Consider the following 24,692-nt stretch of genomic DNA (forward strand, 5'->3'; position numbering starts at 1 on the left):
AGGGGGACGTGCCAGGTGACAGCAGGTAGGAGCTGAAGGCTGGTGAATAGAGGAGATCAAATAAAACAGTTGAGCAATCACCACATGTGGGTGCGCCAAGAAACACACAGCGGAGGAATAAGGTAAGCCAAAATTTGTCCTTTTCTTCAAGGTAGTTTCTTTTAAAAAACGTTAAAACAGGAAGCTTTGTGTGGGCATACAGAGAATTTGTGTACTGGCAAACCACCACCACAGACGAGGAGGAAGTCTTCAAGTTGCTTAAACTGGTGACACTTCTTTAATTTCAACACATTCCTCTAGAGTAAAAAAAAAATCCCCCTGCTTTGTCAACCAGACTATAAGAGCTGAGCTTTGGTCACACATGTTCACTTTGATGTGTGATCCGGCTCATTACACAAAGGGTAAGAAACTAGCTTTCCTTCCGATCATTCCTCTCAGTATTTGTTTCAATGATTCTACCAATTTCCTTCAGTCTTCATTTTGTACATCCTTCATAATAAGATGCAGGAATTAGATATAGACATTGTTTGATGACAAAAGTGTTGTGAAGCTGTGCCGGCTAAAGCTCTGAGATACTCATTTCCCTGGTGTAGTTAAGTCATTATGTTTATGAGGGTCATAATTTTTACCACATGCCCAGTATTTGCGCATATAGAACAGGGGGCTGGGAGTTAATGATAAAAACATCATTGTACTGTATTTACAACACGGAGGAAGCAATAACACAGTATTACAGTTTGTATACAAAACCATGTGCCAGACCAAAACACTGGCTCCTCATTAGGAAATAATTCAGCTCCACAATAAACTCTAAAGTAGAGATATGATGAGAAATTAGGAAGAAATATTACACAAAAAAGAAAAAAGAAATAAGAGTTTATCTCTGGTTTCTTGCTGTGGTCTCTCAGCTTGTAGGCTACTGTATAAAAAGTATAGCAGTGCACTCTTAAACCAAGTGTCAGATGGACAATAGGTCGAAATACTGTGCTGTGCAGTGTGGTAATCTCTTTCCATTCTCTCTTATCAGCAGAGCTTAAAGCCCTCGAGGAAACGATGAGCGTTGGTTTATCGGTGGGGACAGGAAAACCACGCTGTCTCGCCGGGTTTGTTCCAGGCAGCTGACCCAATAAGAAGCCTTCGTCTCCTGTGGTTCTGACTGTCTGACAGATCAAACCTCCTCGTGCTGCCGTGTATTCACCCCCACCCCTTCCTCCTCCTCCCTTGAGTCAAGGACATAATGTGACACATCTCAATTCCTGATTCCTGACTGACTGACTTAAACTGCAGCCACCATGCAGGAGTGCCACACTGGCCTGTGTCTGTCCGTCTACATTATTACCTTTGTGCTGGGCTTCCCGGCCAACATCCTCGCCTTCTACACTTTCTGCAAGAAAGTGAGACAGAAAGCTTCACCGATTGACATCCTGCTCCTCAACCTGACCATCTCTGACCTCCTCTTCCTCCTCTTCCTGCCCTTTAAGATGCAGGAAGTGATGAACAACATGTTGTGGGACATGCCCTACCCCCTCTGTCCGCTGTCCGGCTTCATCTTCTACATGACCATCTACAACAGCACCTTCTTCCTCACTGCGGTCAGCGTGGAGCGCTACCTGGGTGTGGCGTTCCCCATCCAGCACACCCTGAGGCGGCGACCCATGTACGCTGTTGCTGCCAGCATCTTCTTCTGGATTTTCTCCTTTCTCCACCTGAGCATTGTGTTCATCGTCCCCTTAATCGGCGCTGAAAACCCTCCAGGTAACCCCTCAGGCCACAATGCCACACGCAGCTCTGCCACCGGTGACAACAATAAGGAGGTGTGTTATGAGAATTTCACAGAGGCTCAGCTGAATGTCCTCCTGCCTGTACGTCTGGAGCTCTGTGTGGTGCTTTTCTGCATCCCTTTCCTGATTTGCAGTTTCTGCTACATTAATTTCATCAGGATTCTGTCCAAGCTGCAGCACATTGACCGGCGCCGGCGCCTTCGGGCCATTGGCATGGCTTTAGGAACACTGCTGGTGTTCGCTTTATGTTTTGGCCCCTACAACGTCTCGCACATTGTGGGTTTTATTACATGGAAAAGTCCCGACTGGAGAGACAAGGCCCTGCTGTGCAGCACCTTTAACGCTTGTCTAGACCCTCTTATTTTCTACTTCTCCTCCTCTGCTGTAAGAGGAAATGTGGGTAGTGTGATGGAAGGGGTTAAAAGTCGCCTAAACAGGTGCATGTCCTGTCACGCGCGCTGCAGCTCGTGGGGGGGAATTAACAAGACTGCACAAGATAAGGAACACAAACAAGAGGAGATCAATGCTATCTGAGCTGACTGAAAGGGAGCTGTGGGCAGCTGCCTTCACTAATTTGTTATTTCTTCATCCCTGGAAGCAGGAAATTAATGCCATGTTTATGTTTTTATGTGTGAGAAAATGACTTGGCATACTGTACACAGAGCGTTGTGTCTGTTTGACTCTTTGATGAACTTCCTATTTTGAAATGAGACAAGAGAGGAAACCGTTTCTCTATCTGAGCAAGATGCAGCAATTCTTTTTTTTTATGCAGTGTAATGTGTAAAGCCACAGAGACAGGCCACTTTGAACCGTCACATTCAAATGAAAAATATTTCTTAAACAAGAACAGGATTTCAAAAGGTCTCCATTAATGCAGTCAGGTGTTGTGGAGCACTGCAGTGGAGACGCCCGATTAAATGAACATCTAAGCAATGGCTGTGGACCTCGTCTCTAAGCAATAGGAGATAAAGGTTTCCCAACAGATCTAACCACAAGCAAAAATGAGATTTGAAAGAAGATTCTTGCATGTTGAAAATGACTAAGCATTGTAACTGCTAAAAGAACATGTATTCAGCTAATATATAGTTTGCTTTTTATGTGAACAGACAATATATTTGTGTATTTTGCATTTTGACTTACATGATTGTGGACACTCTGATGCAGATTCTAGTTTACACAACATTACATTTGTAATATACTTTCATTAGAAGCATTTTGTTGTATATGTCAAATGACATAGATGGTGACAGTTAAACCATATGTGGTACTAAAGTAGCATACATGTGTGAATAATATGTATGTAATATTTCTGAACACTGTAGGACAGTGATTGCAATTGTATAAGACAAAATATAGAAGGACTATTTTCATACACAAATCATATAAATATATTTTACATAATTTATGGCTCATAAATGTCTTTGAACGTGCATCCATACACGTGTGAGTTTCCATGAAGGAAGAGACATGAAGAAAAAAAAAACACACAAACAAATCAGGTTATGACACATTTACGTCACGACTAATAGATTTCCATGGGCAGTGGTCAGGTGTGAGGTGACTGTATTTGTGTGTGTGCACATGAAAGAGGAGAGATAAGGACTATTTTTTTTGTAAGTGATGAAAGTGAACATTTTGTATCAACAGCTGCAGCGTCACATGAACTTAGATGTGATCACCAGATAATCAGCCGTCATGAAAAACATTTTTCACACACAGTATAATGACATTTATAAAAGCAGTTTAGAATGAAAAATAAGGATTAAGAACGAGCAGTAGCAAATTTATTGAGCAGGAAAAAAAGGCTTGTTTTTGACATCACTAATCTGGTTGTGCTGCAGATACATCATCTTGCTCTAAATTTAATGGTCATTATTACTGGCAGTATTCGGTGCTCTTGGCAGTGTAGGCAGGCCTAAATTTAAAAGGAACTTCCTCCAACACGTGAATCAAGATCTCGCCCCACACACTGCAAACATAAACAATGCTATCACACAAGCAAGCGCTGGCATCGACCGTAATCCTGTTTTGTGAGGATTAGGCCTGCGCGGAGGTTGAGCTGATCACTGTATCTGTTTGACAGGTGGATCATGCATGAAGCATTCATTTTGACACACAGACCCGAGTGAATGAGTAAGATGTGCGGGCTACAAGCCACTGACACAATGAGCAAATCCAAAAACACGCTAGTCAGCACGCCACAGCGGTAAAAGGGTTACAGAGATAAATAGCTTTGATGTGAAGAAAGGAATCGGCGATGCATCAATGTTTGGAGGATATACAGTATGTGAAAGCAAAGCAGAACATACAGCATATGGCCTGAAACTGGGAGAAGCTTTCAAATGTCAAATACAAGAGAGAGAGGGAACTACACACACATTTTCATAACACAGTTGATTAGAATTAATTCTCATTTACTGGAATTGACTTGAATTTGTGTGACGTTGTTTGTCAAAGGTTGGTCTGCTTAGATGAGCCGCACTGAACATCCGTCGATCCATTTTTTTTTTTTTTTTTTCGGTCGTCTCTCCAATTTCATTTTGTGTTTCCTGGAAGACAATAATTGGTTGTTGCGTCAGTGTTGACTTTTTCCTAACAATGTGTGATAGGTTACAGGGATAAGGTAATAAGAAAAACAGCCGCGTGTGAGTGTGTGCATGTGTGTGTTTGTTTGCCAAAGGCAGAGGAGAATATTGTACTCACATGACATCATTCACCTTTCTCACAGAGACCTTTGACTGCTGTGGAGAGCAAGATCACACCACAATTAAACATAGATTTTTTTTTTTTCAACAACTTCCTGTTATTCTTAGCTAAGAGGTTTATTCACTCACCTTCCAATAAAAACACAACAGTCACTGCAGAGAGGAAACACATCTTGAGGATATTCAAATATGCCATCAGTTCATTAGGGGAAGCATCTGGAAAGTAGAGCAAAAAAAGAAAAAAGTACAACACTGATTAGCACTGACTTATCATGTTATTGAGCACGACAGAATGAAATCAGGGAGGTTGAACTGGCTTTGGTTGATGGACGTTCACCTCCTCCCTGGGAGGAGAGGTGTTTAAACATTGATTGGGAAAATCATTAATTTGTTCAAGTATGCAGTATTGCAGGCAATCTGTTGCCTTGGAATGATCGATGTCTGACCCACATTAACAGTCAAGTAGGGCAAACATTGAGCAAGTGACTTGTGGTATGTGAGGCTCTGTCGTGTCTGAACTCAGTGTCAATGTAGACTGTGTAATTTATTTAGACTAGGAATGTAGAAGGAGGTTGTTTTGGGGGATCCAGGGTTCAGGGAGTGAAAATCCAGTTCATTTTCTGCATGGATCAGGTGAAGTGACTCAGAGTTGGAACACTTCCAAGGGTTGGATGGGCATGAAAACATCCTGGTTGAATCGTTAGTACGAGAATTGAGCAACTCAAATAGATAATATCTGTTTTTTGGTTAAAAGATCAAAGATACAAGCCTGTAGATTATTACTAAATCTGCTCTCATTGATGTTTGTATTATTAATCAAATGTGCATGTGTAATGTGAAACAGGTCATCACAGAATTATCAGGATCACAGCTTTATAGCATCTTTCACTGTTTCGGCTTTCCGGATCTCAGCTTTACTGTTTTGATTTGGTCTCACAGCACAAACTCTGATAAGCCAAGTTTAGGCTGCCTGCGCACCACCAACCAGCAGACAAAGTTAGCGACTAGCAAGTCTGTAAACAGTGTAAACAGCCAAACTGGAGCTAAAAGGAGAGTGAATACTGGACTTCCATTCACCACTGTTGCGCAGTAAAATTAGTGTAAATCAGCAACTGCTGCAAACAAGTTCACCGCATCAACTTTTCAAGGTGACAATAATGTGATGCTTTCAGTTTGTTTCCACTAACCCCAAACTAAAGGGTCAACTTCGGAGAAATCTGAACATGCATTCAGCAGTTTGAATCAGGCTACTTGCAGATTCTAGGTCAATGTTAGATGAATTCAGCAACTAAGTGCAGTGTTTTACTTTCCAAACTGCAATGACACATGTTCTAAATTTGCTACAGCAGTGAGTCACACCTCTGACAGGCTTCATCTATCTAACACAGAGTGGGTATCGTAATATTACAGCCATCTGTCACACCAAAGTGACAGAAGAAACAAAGTTGAAATAACTGAAGGTGATGAGCATAACATGATTTTTATGTTGAGGAACATATTGAATAACACTAATAGAAAACTTCTGAATTAAACAGGTAAAAAATAATTCTACACCCAGTGGCTCTAAATTGATTCTTCTTTTATTTACCCCAAGTGAAGGAGGCAGTCAGAGCCGTGGTCATGGCAGGGTGGTCCTGGACTCCACACGTGAAGGTGATACCAGTGTCCAAAGACTGTTTCATTGGGAGAAAAAACACACTGAAGAGGTATACTTCCTGGCTGTGGTTGTCCATGAACTGGAAACACTTGGGCCGGCGCGGCGGCGTGGAGTCCATGAACCAGTCTGAGGACAGCAGGGCTCCATCGGCCACGTGTTCAGACAGGTTACCGTGAGGTTTGACGGCAGGGAGGGTGCAATTGGTGACTGACAGGTGATCGATATCGGCTGCTGTGCTCTGGTATGTCCAGGTGAGGGTGAGCTCGCTGGGGTAGAATCCCCCAGTGAGACAGAGGAGAGCCCACTGACCAGTCTGGGGGTCTGGGGGAATCTGGAGGTATATTTTGGGAGCAGTTGGTGGTGCTAGAAGTGGAGGAAGGGTAAGGAACAAAGCAAACACATCAGATGAGATTCACAATTTAATACCGGGACATTGAAGCGGCAAATAATCATATACAGCAGAGGAAAATAGGCCAGACATATGAAAGAAATATTAGTCATAATGTAGCCATCAAAACAAGGAAGAATACACTGAGATGACTTGGGTACAAATGCACAAATTGCAGTATATATATGCATGCTGCACAAAATCAACGCATCAGTAAAACATTCTGACAAGTGAAGGGAAAAAAACCCTGCATAACTAAACTGCTCCTCTGAATCACCCTGCTATTTCTGTCACTACTATTATTTCTCCTGCTACTTCTTCTTCTACCATTATCTATAATTACCATTTGTGTTGCATATTGTTTAAGACAGTAACAAGATACTTTACCTGCAACAAATTTAAAAAGGTATTATTTCATATAAAATATTTGATTAGAAAAATCTAGATAGATGTAAAACAGAATAGATCTGGCATAAAAGATTTCAGCAAGAATAAAAAGGGGAAGAAACATGCAATATCAAATGTGATTTGGTGAAGGCAACATTGCAGCCAAAGAAAATCAAAAGGAATCTTTTCTTCCGCATGGAGGATTTCCACATAATAATTTAGCCATCCCTCCCTGCCTTGTTTTCTGGTGAGTTTCAATTCCCTGGGCTAGATCGATACAAGGCACTGCGCATGGTGCCGGGGTGATTATTTCTAGATCTGTCATGAAACTGCTCAGGCAAAAAGATGAACTCTGAGGGAATTTCACATGACTTGAATTTTTATGGATTGGGCCTGGCCCTTTCTTTTGTGGTGATGCACGGTCCACGCCGGCGCTCGTATACTTGTATCAAACTGCCTCACACTAAACACTGTGGCTCTGGTGCACAAAAAGATACAAATGAGACATAATTACCAACATGGCAACATCACCAAAGCACAGCAACAATAATGAATTAGGGGCATGTTTTTTTTTTTTTCTGAAACCAGCTATTTGTTTCTCACCCAAGACGACCAGCTCGGTGCCGTTGCCCTTCTCTGGGTCTTTCTGCAGGACGTTCACCTCGCAGTAATACCTCCCAGAATCCTCCGGTGCGACCTGAGTAATCACCAGGGACGAGGTTTGATTCTTCTCCACAAAGATGTGCCTGGATGACTTTGGGATGAGCTGCTGTTCCGGCTTCATTTTGAACCACTGAACCCCGTACTTTAGGGATTCAACTTTGAAATGACAGGACAGGATTGCCGTTTCACCCCGCATCACAGTGAGAGAGGGAGGATACTGTCTAACCCTCAGTCCCTCTGGGGTCGCTGTCAGGGCTAAAGACAGAGCCATTAATACAACATGTCATACAAGGAACTTTTAAAAAGTGCAGAGCAGACCTGCAGGTCAACTACAAATACTTTAAATGTGTGTTTAGTATGCCTGGGTGACAGCTGGGAGCAAAGTTTGCCAGACAAAGATGATCAGACGGAAAAGTATAACACCCAAAAGAAGAACAATTGGAAGTCAATTTAGTCCAATTTTACAATGCACCAAACACTTCTTGAATGGCCCCCAATGTGATAAACCTCACCTATATCAACAAATGCTGTTTTCTGAAACTGTTTTTATTTTTTTCAACCAAGACTAATGCAGACACACTTGAGTATAAAAGATTTCAACAGCTTTAGAATAGCTGTTTGATTGTAGTGATTGCTTGTCTAGCTAAGTGTGATGAAGTGATTATTAAGTGCGATGATGAAATACTGAAGAAAAGATAAGCAAAACACTCAGTCGCTCTCAGTGCAGATGACAAGGAACATTGGCAAACATGACGGTGATGGTCCAAAAAACAGGTTGCATCTCTCCACCTTCTACTTTTATTCATTATTAAAGAAAGAGCAGAGGCAAGACTCATTCCATCATTTTTTCATCCTTGGCCGTAACGTTACTCACTTACTGCTGTGACTCATTGCAGAAACATTGATTATTGTCACTGGTGATACATTTCAAGCAGTGATAATGTAAGTCTATGTCATTTCATTACAAAATTTAATAGGAAACATTCAAATTGAATAAAATTAAGCTCAACAGATATCATTAAATACTAATACTTGAGCTTTGGGTGACAGTTTCTACAAAGACAAGACATTTTCTAACATGACTGACCTGATGCTTGGCCTGCCAACAAAAGAAGCAAACACAGGTGTTTTGCCATTATGCTGCTGTTGTTCCCTACTCCAAGCTTGAGTGGTGAAATCATTTCTCAGGGACTCTTAAAACCTGAAGCTTTGCTGTGCTTTTAAAATCTGTTGGCGTCAGCTTGTTTTTTGGTTGCACTCTATGGTTAGATGTTCTGGTTCATTAATAGGTCATGCATCAACAGAAACATAAATCTCAGAGACTGTCGGGGTGAAAAAAACAAACAAAGAAAAAACTACATGTGTCAAACAAAATAGCCACTTCTTCTGCATGCTGACTGAAACCACAGTGCGGCAGTAAGGAAACGCTGCCATTGCTCTACAGGTTTTCTACAGGTTTCTGTTTTCCCTCTACAGTTGTGCTGAAGCTCTTTAAATGATACAAAAAAAAATCCGATTTGTGAGGTTTGTCTAACGATCTTGAGCAATTACTTATTACTGGAGGAATGAATGTAATGTTTTTGCAAAAAGCCTGAGGCCACTGAGGGTTTGTATTTACATTTATCTGAAACAAGTGCTTATTAATAAAGTATTACTGTAAAAAAAAACAAGGAAACCTTGATACAAGTAAAAGTAATGAACATTCAAAAAAAAAAAAAACTCAATATTTTGAGTTTGTTTACAAGAAGAAACACATTCTTTCTTCTTGTTTCGAGGATTTGCAGCATATTACTGAACGTGTTGATATATTCTGCGACTCTTGTTTTGATTTTGGCTTTTTGAGTTTTTCTTGTGTAATGTTCAGCTGTAAATATGAATTTCCTGAGTGGCCTAATGAGCTACAGTATAATGAATTCAGATCTGCGTCCTCTGGGGAGGGTGGGGGAGAAGAAATCTTGTGATGCTAGGTGTAATCATCATCATCAAAGCAAGAAACAAAAGTTTCAAAATGTGAGTTCAATTGAGGGAAACAAGTCTGCCTAGAAATCATCACTGTAAATTGAAAACTAAAGAGAATCCACTCGGTGAAAACTCTGTAATTGCAGTGACTCAGAGGGGCATCACTTTGTTTTTTTGTTTGTTTGTCTTTTTCTTCTTTTTTGAAAACAGCGACAGATGCGACCCGACTCCACTCCCATATCTGCTGAGAGGACCCACCTCTATTGTATGCCAGCCTTATGTACTTGGGCTAATGCAATGTCAAGAGGTACTGAGTCCCTAAGACACCAAAAACGTTTATAAAAAGTATGTACTTTTAAATATCTAACACTGTAATTTGACATTTCCCGCTTTTTTATGGTGTTATTCATATGTTATTTCACACAGTACAACTTGATAGTTAAATAAAGTCACCGTCCCTGGACAGATTTAAACTAAAACTAATACAATAGATTATTATAGTAGAGTAGCTCTCAAAGCCATTATCAGTTTGTTTGATAATTAATGACTGAACAGAAGAAGATTCAAGATGAGGAGACACAGATGTTTGTCAATGACAAGAGGGGGACAAGTGGATAGTGTCCTTCGTGGATATGGTTTCTGATTTCTGGCTACAACCCAGCTTGAAAGTAACAAAACAAACATGAAAATAATCTTTTTTAATCAAATTGGACCCTAACAAACTATCTTAGACCGACTCTTTCATATTGGTAATGACTACAGATCATTTCTATTATGAAGTTATCACCCGCTAATAACATTCACGTCATTTGTTGGCAAGTAATTTGATATGAACAATTTATTGTGACAAGAAATTCAGACATTTTAATAAAAGCATTAAAAAAAAAAACCCTCAAAGCTGCAAACACAACAAAAGCCGAGAGTCTTAACTCAGCAGGAAGCAAAAAGCAAGCTCACCTTGTTTCTAACCACAGGGGCCAACAGAGAGCCCCGCTTCCAGCAACAAACCACACACAGTGAGTTATGTTAAAAACAAAACTGGTTTTTATTTTTTTGTCTCCCTCCATTTGATTTCATTTTAAACTCCACTTGATGGATTTTGAAAAAAAAAAAAAAAAAAAAAAAAAAAAAAAAAAGGAGATAAATAAAAGTCAAAGAAGACAAGTTCAGCAACTAAAAAAATCAAAAAGTACAATCATCGCTTCACAACACTGAACATCTGTCAGTGTGAAAGACAAATGTTTTGTTCCTTTCCTTGTGTTTTTTTTTATTGTCTTGTGTGTTTACATTGATGATGAGATCTTGACAAATGTAACAAACGCCTGTAATTGGGGTCTGTGTTATGAATGAACCAAACACGCCTGCCCTGCAGATACACACATACTGTTTAATGCTCGCATCAGAAGCCCCTTGAATTACTCATGATCACTGTGGAGCTCAATACACACTTGCACATAGATGCACAGGTATACACACTCATATATACGCACGCACGCACACACGCACGCAGACACACATACTAACACACCATTTATATTTCATGACAGCAATGGCAGAGTGGGTAAACATGGAGTACTAAGGGGTGGCAGGGCAGAACTTGTTACAGGTTATCTCCACACAAAAAGAAATGGAGGAAAGGAAGAAAGAAGGAAACTATCAGTGTGTGTGTGTGTGTGTGTTTGTGTAGAGAGAGAGAGAGAGAGAGAGCGCAAGTAGAAAAGAAGGGGCAAGAGAGAGGGAGATGGGTTCCACATTCAACACTAACCTAAGCCAACTCATTCCTTCAATTATACACGGTGGGTTCTCTTCTAGTAAAATTTGTTATTAGTTTCCAAATGAGACATTTTCCATTTACTCTGCAGTGAGGGTTCCTGCAGTCTGTTCACTGTTATTGCCCTCTTGAGGCACACAGCACATGGCCAGCCCACATCATACATCCTGTCATGTATCCCAGCCTCCAGCGCCCCTTACACAGTAATAAGACACTTGTAGCCCGCATCGGTGACTTCGCCGCAGCCCGGCAGCCCGGCATCCCTACCATTTCATAACTGCAATATAAATCAGCACAAAAACACCAGTTGGTGCTGTCACTTTTGAAAGAAATCCAAGTTTCCCCTGTCAGTTCTCAGCACCACAACCAATATTTACCCCTTGGTTGATTGACAAGGAAAATGCCAGGCGTGGGCTTGTGATTCAGAAAGGCCAAGTAATGGGACTCATTCTATGTTGGAGATGTCAGGTGGGCGACTTAATGACTAGGGGAGACATGGTGGGCGAGATGCCTCCATTGTGATGCATATGGTCCGTGCGAACGTTGCTGTTGCTCAACTGGTGGAGTACAGCACGCTCTTAATTAGCCAGACGCTCCTGTTCTTAGAGAGGTGAGTGATTGACAAGGCGCCATCTGTGGTAGCAGTGAGGAAGAGGGCGAGGCCGGTGGCTCCGAAGACCAACATCTTTGCTGCGAGCCGAGGTTGTAAATATATACAGAGCACCTGAACTGAAGGATAGGCATACGGAATCTATTTGACTAATTTCAGCTAATTACTGACACAAAACACAACACTGAAATTGACTCACTCTATCTATCTATCTATCTATCTATCTATCTATCTATCTATCTATCTATCTATCTATCTATCTACCATACTCAATGTAACTACTGCAATGAATGAATCCTGATCTAGAACTACATCTTCCTACTGTCATGTGACTCTTCAGTGCACAAATCTGACGTCATGTCAAACACCTGAAGTGCTCACTGTCACGGACACTTTCCTCGTCACAGTCCTCTCTAGCATGCTGTATACTAATGTACTCATTAGCTGTGGTAATGGAAAAGTACTGGGCCTTAATAGACTTGCAACATTGACTTTGCCCATGAGAACTGAATGAGCCTGTAGATAGTTGGTAAACAATGGATAATTAGGATAATATATGGGAATTAGGTATGCGTTGCTGTAAAGGACACGGGCAGGGGATTTAGAGCAGTGATAATCTTTCATATATAGTCACTCTATGTAGCATATCCTTTTGGTTTACTGACCGGTGCTGCAATGTTGGCAATTTCTCATATTAATAAATCACAGTCTCTTACATATAATTTCTTGTGTATTGCATGCTCACACTTTATCTTTGTGTACTTTATATCCAGGCATAACCCTCTAGATACATAGTATCAATAGCTGCTGACATTCACAACTGAAAAAATGATCAGGTTACATCCCTGTCATTACTAATAAAATATAGTGCAACGCTACAGCACCTAACAAATTGCACATACAGTGTAAAAGCCCGGGGAGCATGTTGGTTAACACTTTATGTAGCAAAAACAAACAACAAATACCAGCCTGGATTGACTTGAAAAGAAAAACAAACGATTAATTCCTTATTCCCTGCATCTGAACCATAGCTCTGAACACACAGTTTACTGAGCTGACATTACAGCTCGCCCAAATAGTTTCAGAGAAGGGCTTAAAATCGATGTGCAATTAGGGGTGTCTTGTATCAGGCATGATGAATTATGCTCTCTGTTCTAAGGCTGGTCTATAGACACTTGATCAATTTAGCTTCTAGGGACCTGCTAAGGCAGGCCGGGGAGAAATTGCTCTATTCCAAAGCCATTCAGTCGAATGTATTGATTAACCATTGCACTCTGTATTGAAGGTGTGTTCAGGATCTGTTCTACGTAGCAAGGGTGTTGTAGGAGAGGCGGGCCCGAGCCTGCTGCCACACATAAAACAAAGACAGAGGTACATTCAAACCTGCACTTCTCCTGCTATTCTACAGTCTCACCTTTAAAGCACCATAATTATTTTACTGTTTCACTAGAACAGTTCAGGAACAAATTGCAGTATCTGTCCTTACACCCTAAAGAGCTTAATTACCTGACTCCTCTCAGCGAAGGCACAGTGATCCGAAACTGTTCAATGTATTTCAAAGTGTTTTACAATCCCTGCTCCTAAAGTCCATGTCATGACACTGCACTGCACAGCAAAAAAGTGTCATTCATTTAACTATATAAATCCACCTTCTTTTCTCGCCATCTCATGTGTAAAAACCCATTAATTAAATCTCTCCATAAACAAAAACATGTGCCGTAAACTGGCAATAGGTGCCGCTTTTGTGAGCTCCAAGCCACAGTTTCATGGCACCTTGTTAACAAAGATTCTGTAAACAGATTATCATAACCTTCAGCTGCAGGAGCCAATCAACATTTTCTCATCAGGGTGCGCCGAATGTAATTAGGGGCCGAGCAAACGTCTTGTTTATATCACTGTAAACTCACTGAACCCCAGATGGGGTGTTATTTATACACTTGAAGTAGGCCAGACTGTGTTTGTGATCAAGGCTATGTTAATGCTATTCATATTACATAGTGCAACCATAAATAGTGTGTGGTACTCCTTCCCCTGGGAAAGACCACAGTGCTCAAGTTTGGAAAGGCAATATGAGCGGCTGTCTGTCTTCTCCCCCTAAATGGAGAGTTCACTGTCTGGTTAGTGTCATCCCATCTCCCTCTGGCTCTCAGCTTTTGGATTTGCATTGTCAGGGTATCCTCCCACAGGCCCGTCGGAGCGGGTGCTCTCTCAACAGCATCCCCATCTACCCTCAAATTGTGCACCCTGGGGATAACTGCTGCCTTCTTGCCCACACCCTCTCCAGTCCTCTCTGACACCAGAAGCGTGACTCATTTACATACATCATGACTCATGAAAAAACATGTTCTTTTGCTGCTTGTTTGTATAAAATGCCCACATTCTGTTTATCACCACTACGACTTCAAGTCATACCGCCCTCCCATCCATTTGGACCCTATTTCCCATAAACCCGAACACAACATACAACGTTTGCTTCTTCTTGGTTTTTTTTTTTTTTGTTTTTTTTTTTTCAAAATCCACCCATACACGAACACTGACGTGCTTTTTTCAAACCCACATTGAGAAACATGACAGTATGTTATTTTTTTTGTCTGTTTTTTTTGTTTTGTTTTGTTTGTGTTTTTTTTTTTTTTTTTTTTATCTTTTCTTCTGTTTTTTCTTTTTCTTCATCAAGGACAGATTATGTACATACAGATGTTATATACCACTGACATACCCAGTGGGATGCTGACATGGACAGGTATATGAGTGAGAAACAGAAAGAAAGCAGCATGAAAGAAAGAGATAGTGAGTGCATGGAAAGGCGTTTGAGACAGAAAACAAAGCACTGACCAAGCTACCTGCTTTTGTGCTTGAAATATGAATCCATCATTATTTTTGGAGCAACAAGGTGCATGCACAAACAGTGTGCGGTCAGTCACACGGGACAACCCGACTACATCGCAGAGGGCAAGACTCTTTGAGTACAACATGTAGTGTTTTAAATTAAGGGCCATTTAAACAAAGCTTCACAATCATTGCAGAGTACTGTACACAGTAAAAGTACAACAATAGACTTATTTGATATATCTCGTTAATGGCAGATATTACACCACAGCTTTAACCATATCTGATACCTCTTGCACAGTAGAGTTAGGGGGTTATTGCTGGTTTCAAACAAAATCAAACAAAACACATTCAGACAACTGATTCAGTACTGAGTAATTCCCCTTTAAGGTCGCAGTAGTCAGGGTTCAGCCGGGGTAAACTCATCTCTCGGTGCAGGCTCGTTATGGCAAATTTGCATATAGTCGCTGCATGTGAGTGGAACAGTGTTTCAGGGGAGAAACGAGCGCCACGCATTGAAATACGGGCTTACCTCCCGCTGTTTGTGCTGTACAGGGGAAGTGGCTGGATAATTGTGCCATGCGGGGTTTTGTAGTGCCCATGCCTGCATGTCACAGGTACACAATGGAGGGAGAACTGGTGCACCAGGGCGAGGTTGTCCTTGAAGAGGATTCCTGTCAGAGGCAGGATTGAGCTTGATTTATGGGGGCCATCACTGGCTGGCAGGAGGGACAGGTGGAGCCCGGGCTCCTTCACTTAGCCAGCCACAGGTAATGGCTAATTACATCTTTATCTCCCCGCGGTCTGGCCGAACAAGAACTGACTTACAGCCATGACCAGAGACTGACATGGATCCAAATCATTTATCTAGCTGGTCGGAGATAGACACACTATGATAAGTGGATAAATATGCTGTAAATGTGTGTGTGATGCAGTTAACAGCATGACAAAAAAAAAAAAGAAAAAAAAGAAGTCCAATACATAAACTGTTACAAATTATAAATTACATCATCATTCACTGCTTCTGGACTCGGATGAAATAATCCCTCAGACTGTTTCAAATGTGTTTTTAAAAAGCTTGTCATGGCAAAATAGAGCACATCACTTTGAAAACTTTACATCTTTTTTTTTGTTTGTTTTTTCATTGTAGTCGTTCAATGTGTGTGACTTCTGAGAGTAAAGTACAAAAATTATTTTTCCAACGCACGGCTCATTACCATCGGATTTTGTTCATTTTTTTTTTTCTCACATGGAATTACTATTCATAGTTATTCAAATACTTATTAACATCATCATCGGTAGTATTATTAACACCAAAAAAGTAAAAGCAGGTAACCTTGCAGAGTAAAACAGACACAGTGCAGGGAGGGAGGGAGGGGAGGGAGGGAGTGTAGGGAGTATGGTATCACAACAGGAACATCTCTAACCGGTACATGCTATCAACAAGCGACACAGAGGATGGAGCTGCAGCTTTGAAACAGAAGATATTGTTGCCACGGGACAGTCTCTTGCTGCTTCAGAAGACTGGAGCATAGTCGAGGCCGATGGGAGATGTCGTTCGGCGACAGGCAACTTGAGGTCACCGGCGTGGCCTCTGTACTGCATATATTTACACTGGGAGAGGACGGGGGGGGGGGGGGGGGGGGGGGGGGGGGGCGTGACACGGAGCAGAGAACACTATAGCAATGCCAAGGGCGACTAGAGACAGCACGTTGAACAGAGGGGCAGGGGTAGTTAAAAAGGTTTGGGTAGTGAGGGGGTCTACATGCGAAACCTTGATATAAACCCCCCCAAATTACATAAAGGGGTAGTTAAGACTGACGCCGTCACCACCCACCCTTTTTTTTTTTATACATTTTGACATCATTCATAGCAGCTTCACTGCTACACAGTTAAAATCAAAAAGCCATACATGTTGGGTGTAGGTGCGTGTATGTGTGTGATCAAAGGGTGACACTTCACATGGCCACCAATCGGACTCGGATTTTTCAACAGGTCACATGACCGCTAGTACCACATTATTATTTCCATAAATATCCACCATAACATTGTGATTTCATGTATAATTTCCATAAGGCAAACATTGTAGGTCAGTCATTAGTCTATGTAGTATATTACATAAATGATCGTCCATTTGTTAGATTATCTATTTTCTCATTGATCACCGACACAATAATCATTAATATACACTCTCTATCAGCATCAGCCTAGTGGTAATAATGAGGAGATAACAGGGTGAGGAGGGAAGTACCAAGTCAGACAAATCTGCAAGGCATTCTGGGAGACAAAGAAAGAGACAGACTGTGTGTGTGAGAGCGAGAAAGAGAGGAAGAGATAATGACAATGAGTTGACCTCAAAATTGAATTGAGGGTGCTGGGGTTTAGGGGGGGGGGGGGGCGGCGGCGGCGTGTGGGTTGGGGTGGGGTGGTGATGTGGCGTGTGGTTTGATGCAATGACTCAATGCTTCCTGGAATAAATGCATATTCTTTTTGTTCACAGTGATGGGTTCGTAATAAAGATTTCATTTCCTTCTTCCTTCCGTAGAGGGGGGTGTTGGTGGTGGGGAGGGAAGGGGAGGGAGGGGGGAGGGAGGGAGAGAACGGGGAGGGTGGGGGGATTTCAGGGACTTTAAGGGACAAATCCAGATGGAGCTCGATCTTTACACCTTCACCAGAAAAGCAGCAGAGAGGGAAACCCAAACACACACGCCGACACTCATCCCGGCGTGTAAACCGGACCCTCGCCCCTGTATGGCCCCCGGTCCTGGATGAACAGAGGGAACAAAATGAGAGAAGAGGAGAGAAATATGTAAAGTTTCACTGCTGGATGTAAAGGTTCTCTGCTTGTGATTTTAAACATTACAATTAATGAACCAAATGTATTATGATAACTTGGCATAATTACTGTTTGCCTATTTTTTTTTACACTAATGATATAATGTCTCTAAAAATTAGAACTACATTTCACATAATCCAAGTTTTACACTCATTCCACCACCTGAAATAGTTTCGTTAAGTGTTGATGTTTTGGAGGGGTGCTTTCAATATCCATAAACGATCATTTTGCACTTAGAACGAGCACAATGTGGTTGGGGAGTGACTTATGTTCAAGTTTTGGTCGTGGTTAATCTCTCCTACTTATGTTACAAAGCCATTAAATGCTGTAGTGATAACCTGAGAATGGTCCACTAGAAAGCAAAAACAGAAGTCAATATTATCTTATGCAATATGAATCATATATCATCAGAAATATCACATTTAGGATGCAAAGTTAAATCACGACTGAAAATTGGACTCGTCTACAGTGAATAATGTAAAGTGAAAGCCAGTGCAAGCTGCCAGTGGTCTCAGAAATGGGCTCACTGGTTGAGGGTAATTACAATAATGTGCCAATTTTGATGCGATAGCGGGTTGTTGATGTTAAAAGGCTACATGTGGCACTTTTAAAATGGTGAACAAAGAGGCCCAAAGGCAGGGAAACAAAGTCGGGGGAGGCAATGACAGTGAGGGACAGCGTATGAATAGAAATGCCACAAAAGTATCCGATTATGGTCGGATTTTCCGTGGCCGGACCAGAACAGAAATGGGTTTGTTGTGTTCTAACGATGGCAGTAGCAGATTAGGAAGGAAAGAGGAGGCAGAAGGACAGATGATGGAGAGATAGGCTGACAGAAGTGGCAGCGCTGGTGGAAAAGGAGAGCAGGAAGATGTATGGGTCTGACGGGAGAGTGAGTCATTGAAGGGAGACTGGCCGAGATAATGGGTAAAGGAATGAAAGAAGAAAGGGGATAGATGAAGGACTCACTTAAGATGGTAATGCTGAATGCACTAAAGGAGGGAGGGGGGAGGGAGGGGTGTTGCTGGGAAATGGGAAATCGCTCATTGGGGACGGTTAAACGGTTAATGTGAATTGGGCTCGGAGAGAAATGACAACTTCTTGGGTAACGGGACAGAGCAGGGATACAGTCTGTGTGTGTGTGTGTGTGTGTGTGTGTGCAGGAATGTGTACGGACGAGAGATGGAGGGTGAGAGCGTGAACGAATGAGAGAGAGAGAGAGAGAGAGAGAGAGATGGTAATATAGGCAAGCAAAGCTTTAATGGGGCGGAGAATAAGGAAAATGGGAAGAAGGAGGGAGAAGAGAGCTGAGAAAATGCTGTGCTGTGTGCAGAGCAAAAATGAGATAGGGCGAAGAGGGAAAAACAGTGTGTCATTGCATATGTATCGTTCTGTGGTAGCGTGTCATGTCTGTTCAAACTCTTGCACGTTGATTGATAGTCACATGAGATAAATTTGAGCGTTCTTATGTATTTGTGAAAGCTTGGCTTGGCAGACATGTGCACCCTCGCTGTCGTCATGTTTGTGTGTGTGTGTGTGTGTGTGTGTGCGTGTGCGTGTGCGTGCGTGTGTGTGCACCTGAACGTCGTTCTCTGTGTGATAACTTACGAAACAGCAGCATGCTGGCGTTGGAAGCACCCAGACGGTTTGAGGCAAAGCAGGTGTAGTTGCCAAAGTGTTTCTCTGTCACATTGCTGAACAGCAACAGCGAGCGCGTCTTCTCGTTTTTGATCGTCAGGGTGTTGTCACTCTCTACCGGCCTGGGTGGCAGTGGTGGGGAAGCGAAAGCGGAGGAAGGAAGTGGGAAGAAAAAGAGAAAAAGAGTGTGACAGAAAAAGAGGTAACACAACATAACATCACGCCTAGTGACTCAGCCCTCATAAGAAGCTTTTTTTTCTCCGTCTCTCCAGAGACAACCATGCAACGCAGTCCCCCTCCACACATCGGCTCTGTCGCACCTTGTGCTAATAGTGAAATCTAACAGTCCATAAATAACAGAGACCTCCTGCTAGGGCCCATTATACTCTATTAACAGCTCTCTCTGGCTGGCAAAGGCTTGTCTAAGTACTTCTGCGTCTTGCTTTGCCTCATGCCAAATCACCCTGACTCTTCTATGCTCTCCGGGACCTTTTATAAACTTGTAAGGACAGTCTATGTAGAGGTAATAAAGAGAAAATCGGTTTCCAACAAGTTAATCTTCCTCCAGAGATGGCAAAAACATACACGATTATCTCAGACCTGTTCTAATGTCAGAGGCAACCAAGGCTACAACCACAGTACGCTAGAAAAAAATTTGAAAATGCTATTTATCTGTGAAAATGACATGGTTTTCGGGTCTTTTTTTTTTTTTTAATAAAGACCTCTGTCCATGCTGAAATGCCAAAACAATAATCTTTTCTCCATCCTCTTTCGGTTGGCAAACATCAAATTGTGCATCACAACCAACATCTGTGAAGGGGGATGGATAGAGCCCGCTTACTTTTCTGAATCTCAGCTGGTTAAACGTCTGTTTTTGTCTCCGTTATTACCCATTTTGTGGTTAACTACGGCTGCTCTCACAATGTATTTGTTCCCATTAATGTATTTTGTCTGGGACTGTTGTCAGACAATTTTATTGGTAGAAACCAGGCACACTGTTATTCCTCTGCTGCTGCACCGAGATGTCGACCCATCAATGTCAATGTCACAAAGCAAAAATACAGGTTAACGACGACAGCTATGTTGATATTTAAAAAAAATTAGTGCTCACACACGAGCACCGTCGACAGTAAAATGCAAGGTTAGTGTTTTGGTGTTGACATTTTTCCAAAAGCTCCATTTTAGGTGTAAAAACATATCTTTACTGTGGACCAAGGACCATGGAGAGAAAAACAACATTCGGTTTTGCTGGCTTTGTTGTTGTCTCACCTATGATCGTCTCTGTACCACTCGAAGGAGGCCGGCGGGACAGCCATGGCTTCACAGCGCAAGATGGCTGTCTTACCCAAATGGGCTGGCATGTTCTTCATGTCTGTGATCATGGGAGGGTCTGGCAGGGAAACCAAGGGAGGAAAAGAACGGACAAACAGAAGGAGGGAATTCAGCAATTAGTATACATCTGCCTTCGCTGGGAAGTGGAGTCAGGTCAGCCCAGGGTGGCCCGCAAGGTTGAAAAACCCCCCAGGAGAAGAAAATTAAGATGTATGAATTCATACATAATAATGCATCTACAGTATTTACATATACCATTAATACATCATTGCGCTACAACCCGGGTGTTGAGTTGAATTATCACCGCTGGGCTACTGTGAGATACTTACAGTTGACTGTGACCTTGACCTTGCGCTGATCGGGCGGAGCCACTCCGTTGTTGGTGATGCATTCATAGTCCTCGGCCTGTTGCCTCTTGATCTCTGTGATGTCTAGAAATTCCCCCTCACTCACCAACCCATCTATTGACATGAGGTAAGATGTCAAAGGTCACTATATATCAAATGGAAGGTGACTCTGGCTACTGATTTAAGGTTTATCACTTGAGATGCGGCTGTGGGTTGGCTGGTTCTTACAGGTGATTTATGAGCATGGGGGAGACGCCGGTGTATATATCAGACAACAACATATGAAGCACTTTTAAATGGTATTTTGGAACATTTCTCCAGCAGCGACATACAGTGGGGCTGGGTGACGTGGTGGAAATCAATATCATGATATTCATGAATGAAATTGATCACAATGCAAGATCCCATATAAATAAAATGCAAATCGTTTAATGCAACTAACTGTGCAATGAGCTGTCAGACAAAACTCTAGATTAAATTACTATTTGCTGCTGGGAATCGTTAACTTGGAAACCATAAAACAACAGCATGATATTAATAAGAATACAATTTGACAAAAAAAATGATGATGCTGAATTATTTCTAAGTCTTAATGAAACATCTGTTAACAAGAATTTCAATCGTATTTGTCTCACGATCGGAGCTAAGGGCCTCGGGATGGCTCGTTCAGAACAGTAATGGGTCAGTTGGCGAATGATACAAAGTAAATAAACATGGTTTGGCAGCGGTGACACCATTACTTTTACAGTGTCAGGGGAAATTGCAAGCTTTGCTTCCAAGCAGTGGACACACCAGGGGGGTGACAGCTTGTTCACTACATTATATAGTGAGAAGAATATTTGGCTGTTATTTGATGTTGACAAACTCCCAGGTGCCTCCAAAACCGAATTAGTCAGTCTCGCACTTTCACTCTTTTTCCTCGGGCGACAAACAGCCACAGACTCTCTTCAGAGGGGGAGAGTTGAATGGACGAGCTACAAGTTATTGCTCCTTCATGTGAGGGAATGGATGTTGGTGGTGTTATTGGATTGACGGTGGCAGAGCAGGAACAGAGAAAGAATGAAAGTGAGAGTGCACCCCCCCTCAAACCCCCCTGCCCCCCACCCCACCCCACCCCACCCCTCCCTCCCTGCAAGTCTTAGCAGCCAGCTGTCTCACAGACTCCAAAACCATTAGGCCTTTTTTTTTTCTCTCCCCTTTACCCCATTAAAGAAGTCAGACTGTGGAACACGACATAATATATAATCTCACCACTAACAAGGAAATCCAGCTCTTAAATTGCTGCTCACTTTTCCCTCTCAAAGCGCAGCGCACCCCCCCCCCCCCCCCCCCCCCCCCCCCCCCCCCAAACACACACACAACCACTGTCAATCAGTGGACCCTTTACTTCTCCTCACAAACACACAAACGTCTCCTAAGCACATTTGTGAGAAACACCGACGCAAACACACACACAAAAAAGAAGCTAAACGCCACGATTATTCCTGTCAGAGATTAGCGCGGCGGTTCTAATTGAAGATTATACTGGAGGATTATTAGTGCGGCTACTGAGCTGGAGACGATTATTTGCAGCTGCTGCGGCAGAGACTGAGCAGTGAGCGACAACCGCGGTGATGGCTGCTTGTGCCATCCGAGCGAGTACGGGCGGGCACTGGGTGATGGGGTGGGGTGGGTGCAGCAGTGTTATTCACTCATTCCATTAGTCTAATAAATATAGCTCTCTTGTGACATCTCTGTCAAGCAGGCAGAACACCCAACTTTGCCAGAGGGGGGAGAAGCTGCGGCGGCATAGAGGGGAAAAGGGGGGGAAACGATAGAATCAGACAACCAGTGCTGGAGAAATTACACACAAGGCTGTTACACCTGACTTCCTGGAAATAAAAAGGACAAAGAAAATAAAAAATGAGAGCAATCAGGCGCTAGAGAGCGCATTACAGACAGACAGAGAGTGGCAATTTGCGAGAGATACTGAGCAAGAGACTGAAAGAGATACACAGATATAAAGATAGAGGAAAAAGAGAGAAAGAGCAACAGAAAGAGGTAAACGGTGAGGGATGTCGAGTTTGGTATTTGATGTGGTTGCTCCTTTCACGGACTTCTCATTCCCAGCACCTACAGTATGTGTGATGTAATATGACAGTGCAAAGAAGCCCTCTAACTCACCCTTTCTTTCCCTCCCTCTCCGTCCCCTGAGATCTCTGGACCTGCATCGCACACTTCTCTCCACTTTGGTGGGAGATCATATCTGACTGCAGCCGGCCCCTGGCACTCCTACAATGGTCTGTAAAATACAGCTCCATCAACCACTTATGGCTTTTGAAGGAGCCTGACTCCTGACCACCAGAGATAGTTGGATTGCACCTGAGAAGAGGGGGGGGTTGTGTGAATGAGAAGGGGGGAAAATGGATCAGGGGCTCTGGCCTGCCCTACAGTGAAACTGTGCTCTATTTCCCTGGCAGCACTTTGAGCCCGACTAGATCATCAGGGCACTTGATTTCTCGGCTCCTCTTATCCATTTCCATTACAAAAACTACCGTCAAGGCAGAGAGGTCTGATAAAACGGATAAAACAGAGAAGGATGGACAGGCTGACAGACTGTAAAACCTGTCATTTGGAAGAGTAAGGGGCTGAAATGTGTTAGTTGAGCTAAATGAAGCTACAGCTGAATTTAAAACAGGAAGGCCACTTTGCCCTGGCATCTCTGCACACATGCCTAAAATTACTCCACAGCTTTCTATCTAAGTAGTTTATTCCACATTCTTCCCTCAGTTACATATCTGTTCTTTCTATTACAGTCTGATGGCAACAGGATTTTTGAGGCTGATAGATAAATGTCAATATTCTGTATTATATTTTCTTAGGATTAAAAAACAACCCACGAAAAGACTAATGTATTAATCCTCTGTGTGTGTCGCCTGCTTCCTCTGTCCAATAGACCTCCATTGTTGTCACTGTGGCACCGTGTGACACGTTCCTTCATTAACCTAAACATGTTCACTGTAGTTTATTCTCAGTCAATCCCACTGTCCTGTGGCTGTAAATACTCACTAATGTGTATTAATCCACATCTGAAAATAGTTCCCAACAATATTTACTCCTGTAATGATTGCTAAAGACTACAGTGCCCAGCTGTTTTGGGAAATTATTTAGCAGTTTCTTTGAATCAAACTGTATATTCAAGACCAGTTTTCAAAATCCATGTCTTCAGTGTGAACAAATGAGCTCAGGGCTGAGAGCCACAGGGCAGAGAAGTTGTGGGGAGATGCAGTGACGCGTTGTTGGTTTTGGTCTTTTCATGGTATTGTTAACAATAAGAAGAATTGCCAGCACTGACAGTTCACATACATAAACATTTTCTTACATGTGTTTATTAAAGAACTGCAGCCAAGACGTGAACTGAGCAGGACATTTTACGGCTGAAAAATATACTTGTCTCTGTCTGTGGTCTCTGCTGACTGGATGCATGCAGACTTTCCCTCCTTTCCAGTCACCTGATTTCCCAAATCCCCCTGCACACCTGCTCCTGAGTCCCACATCAAGCCACACCTGCGCCTCACCAACTTTACTCAGTATGTGTACCTGCCCACGTACACCAGCCCTCTGCAGCATTGTCTATTGTGCCTTCCTAGTTATAGATTTTGAGCCTCTGGTCCTCACTACCTGCCTCTTCATCAGTCCTCCTCGTTTCTGTTTTTTTCTCCTCCTGGATTTTTCTTTTTTCTTTTTGCTTCCACTCAATACTCGCTTATTGCAAGGAATCAAGTCCCAGTAAACCGTGTTTTAATCCTAGCC

The 24,692-nt window shown here is 42.5% G+C and overlaps 2 protein-coding genes across 3 annotated transcripts in view; one reads left to right on the forward strand and one right to left on the reverse strand.

Moving 5' to 3' along the window:
- Window positions 1-354: 354 nt before the first annotated feature.
- Window positions 355-3,182, forward strand: LOC111235822 (free fatty acid receptor 2-like). Of its 2 annotated transcripts, none has more exons than XM_022764381.1 (2): window positions 355-401; window positions 1,028-3,182. In XM_022764381.1, exon 2 carries the CDS (start codon window positions 1,293-1,295, stop codon window positions 2,313-2,315), a length of 1,023 nt encoding a protein of 340 aa, XP_022620102.1. In that variant the 5' UTR covers window positions 355-401; window positions 1,028-1,292; the 3' UTR covers window positions 2,316-3,182. The 2 variants fall into 2 exon arrangements, with proteins under 2 accessions (XP_022620102.1, XP_022620103.1); XM_022764382.1 differs by having other exon boundaries at window positions 383-401; window positions 1,031-3,182.
- A 14,225-nt stretch (window positions 3,183-17,407) lies between these two features.
- The window catches only part of iglon5 (IgLON family member 5), an 87,115-nt gene continuing 79,830 nt past the window's right edge, over window positions 17,408-24,692 (reverse strand). Inside the window, exons 5-8 of the mRNA XM_022764335.1 lie at window positions 20,883-21,014; window positions 20,491-20,611; window positions 19,192-19,343; window positions 17,408-17,511 (exon numbers count right to left, since the gene is read on the reverse strand). Of these exons, the coding sequence (XP_022620056.1) occupies window positions 17,408-17,511; window positions 19,192-19,343; window positions 20,491-20,611; window positions 20,883-21,014 (509 nt within the window). The remainder of the gene's footprint in view (window positions 17,512-19,191; window positions 19,344-20,490; window positions 20,612-20,882; window positions 21,015-24,692) is intronic.

This window comes from Seriola dumerili, unplaced genomic scaffold, assembly GCF_002260705.1.
Source record: "Seriola dumerili isolate Sdu_G_001 unplaced genomic scaffold, Sdu_1.0 BDQW01000533.1, whole genome shotgun sequence".
Taxonomy (NCBI): Eukaryota; Metazoa; Chordata; class Actinopteri; order Carangiformes; family Carangidae; genus Seriola; species Seriola dumerili.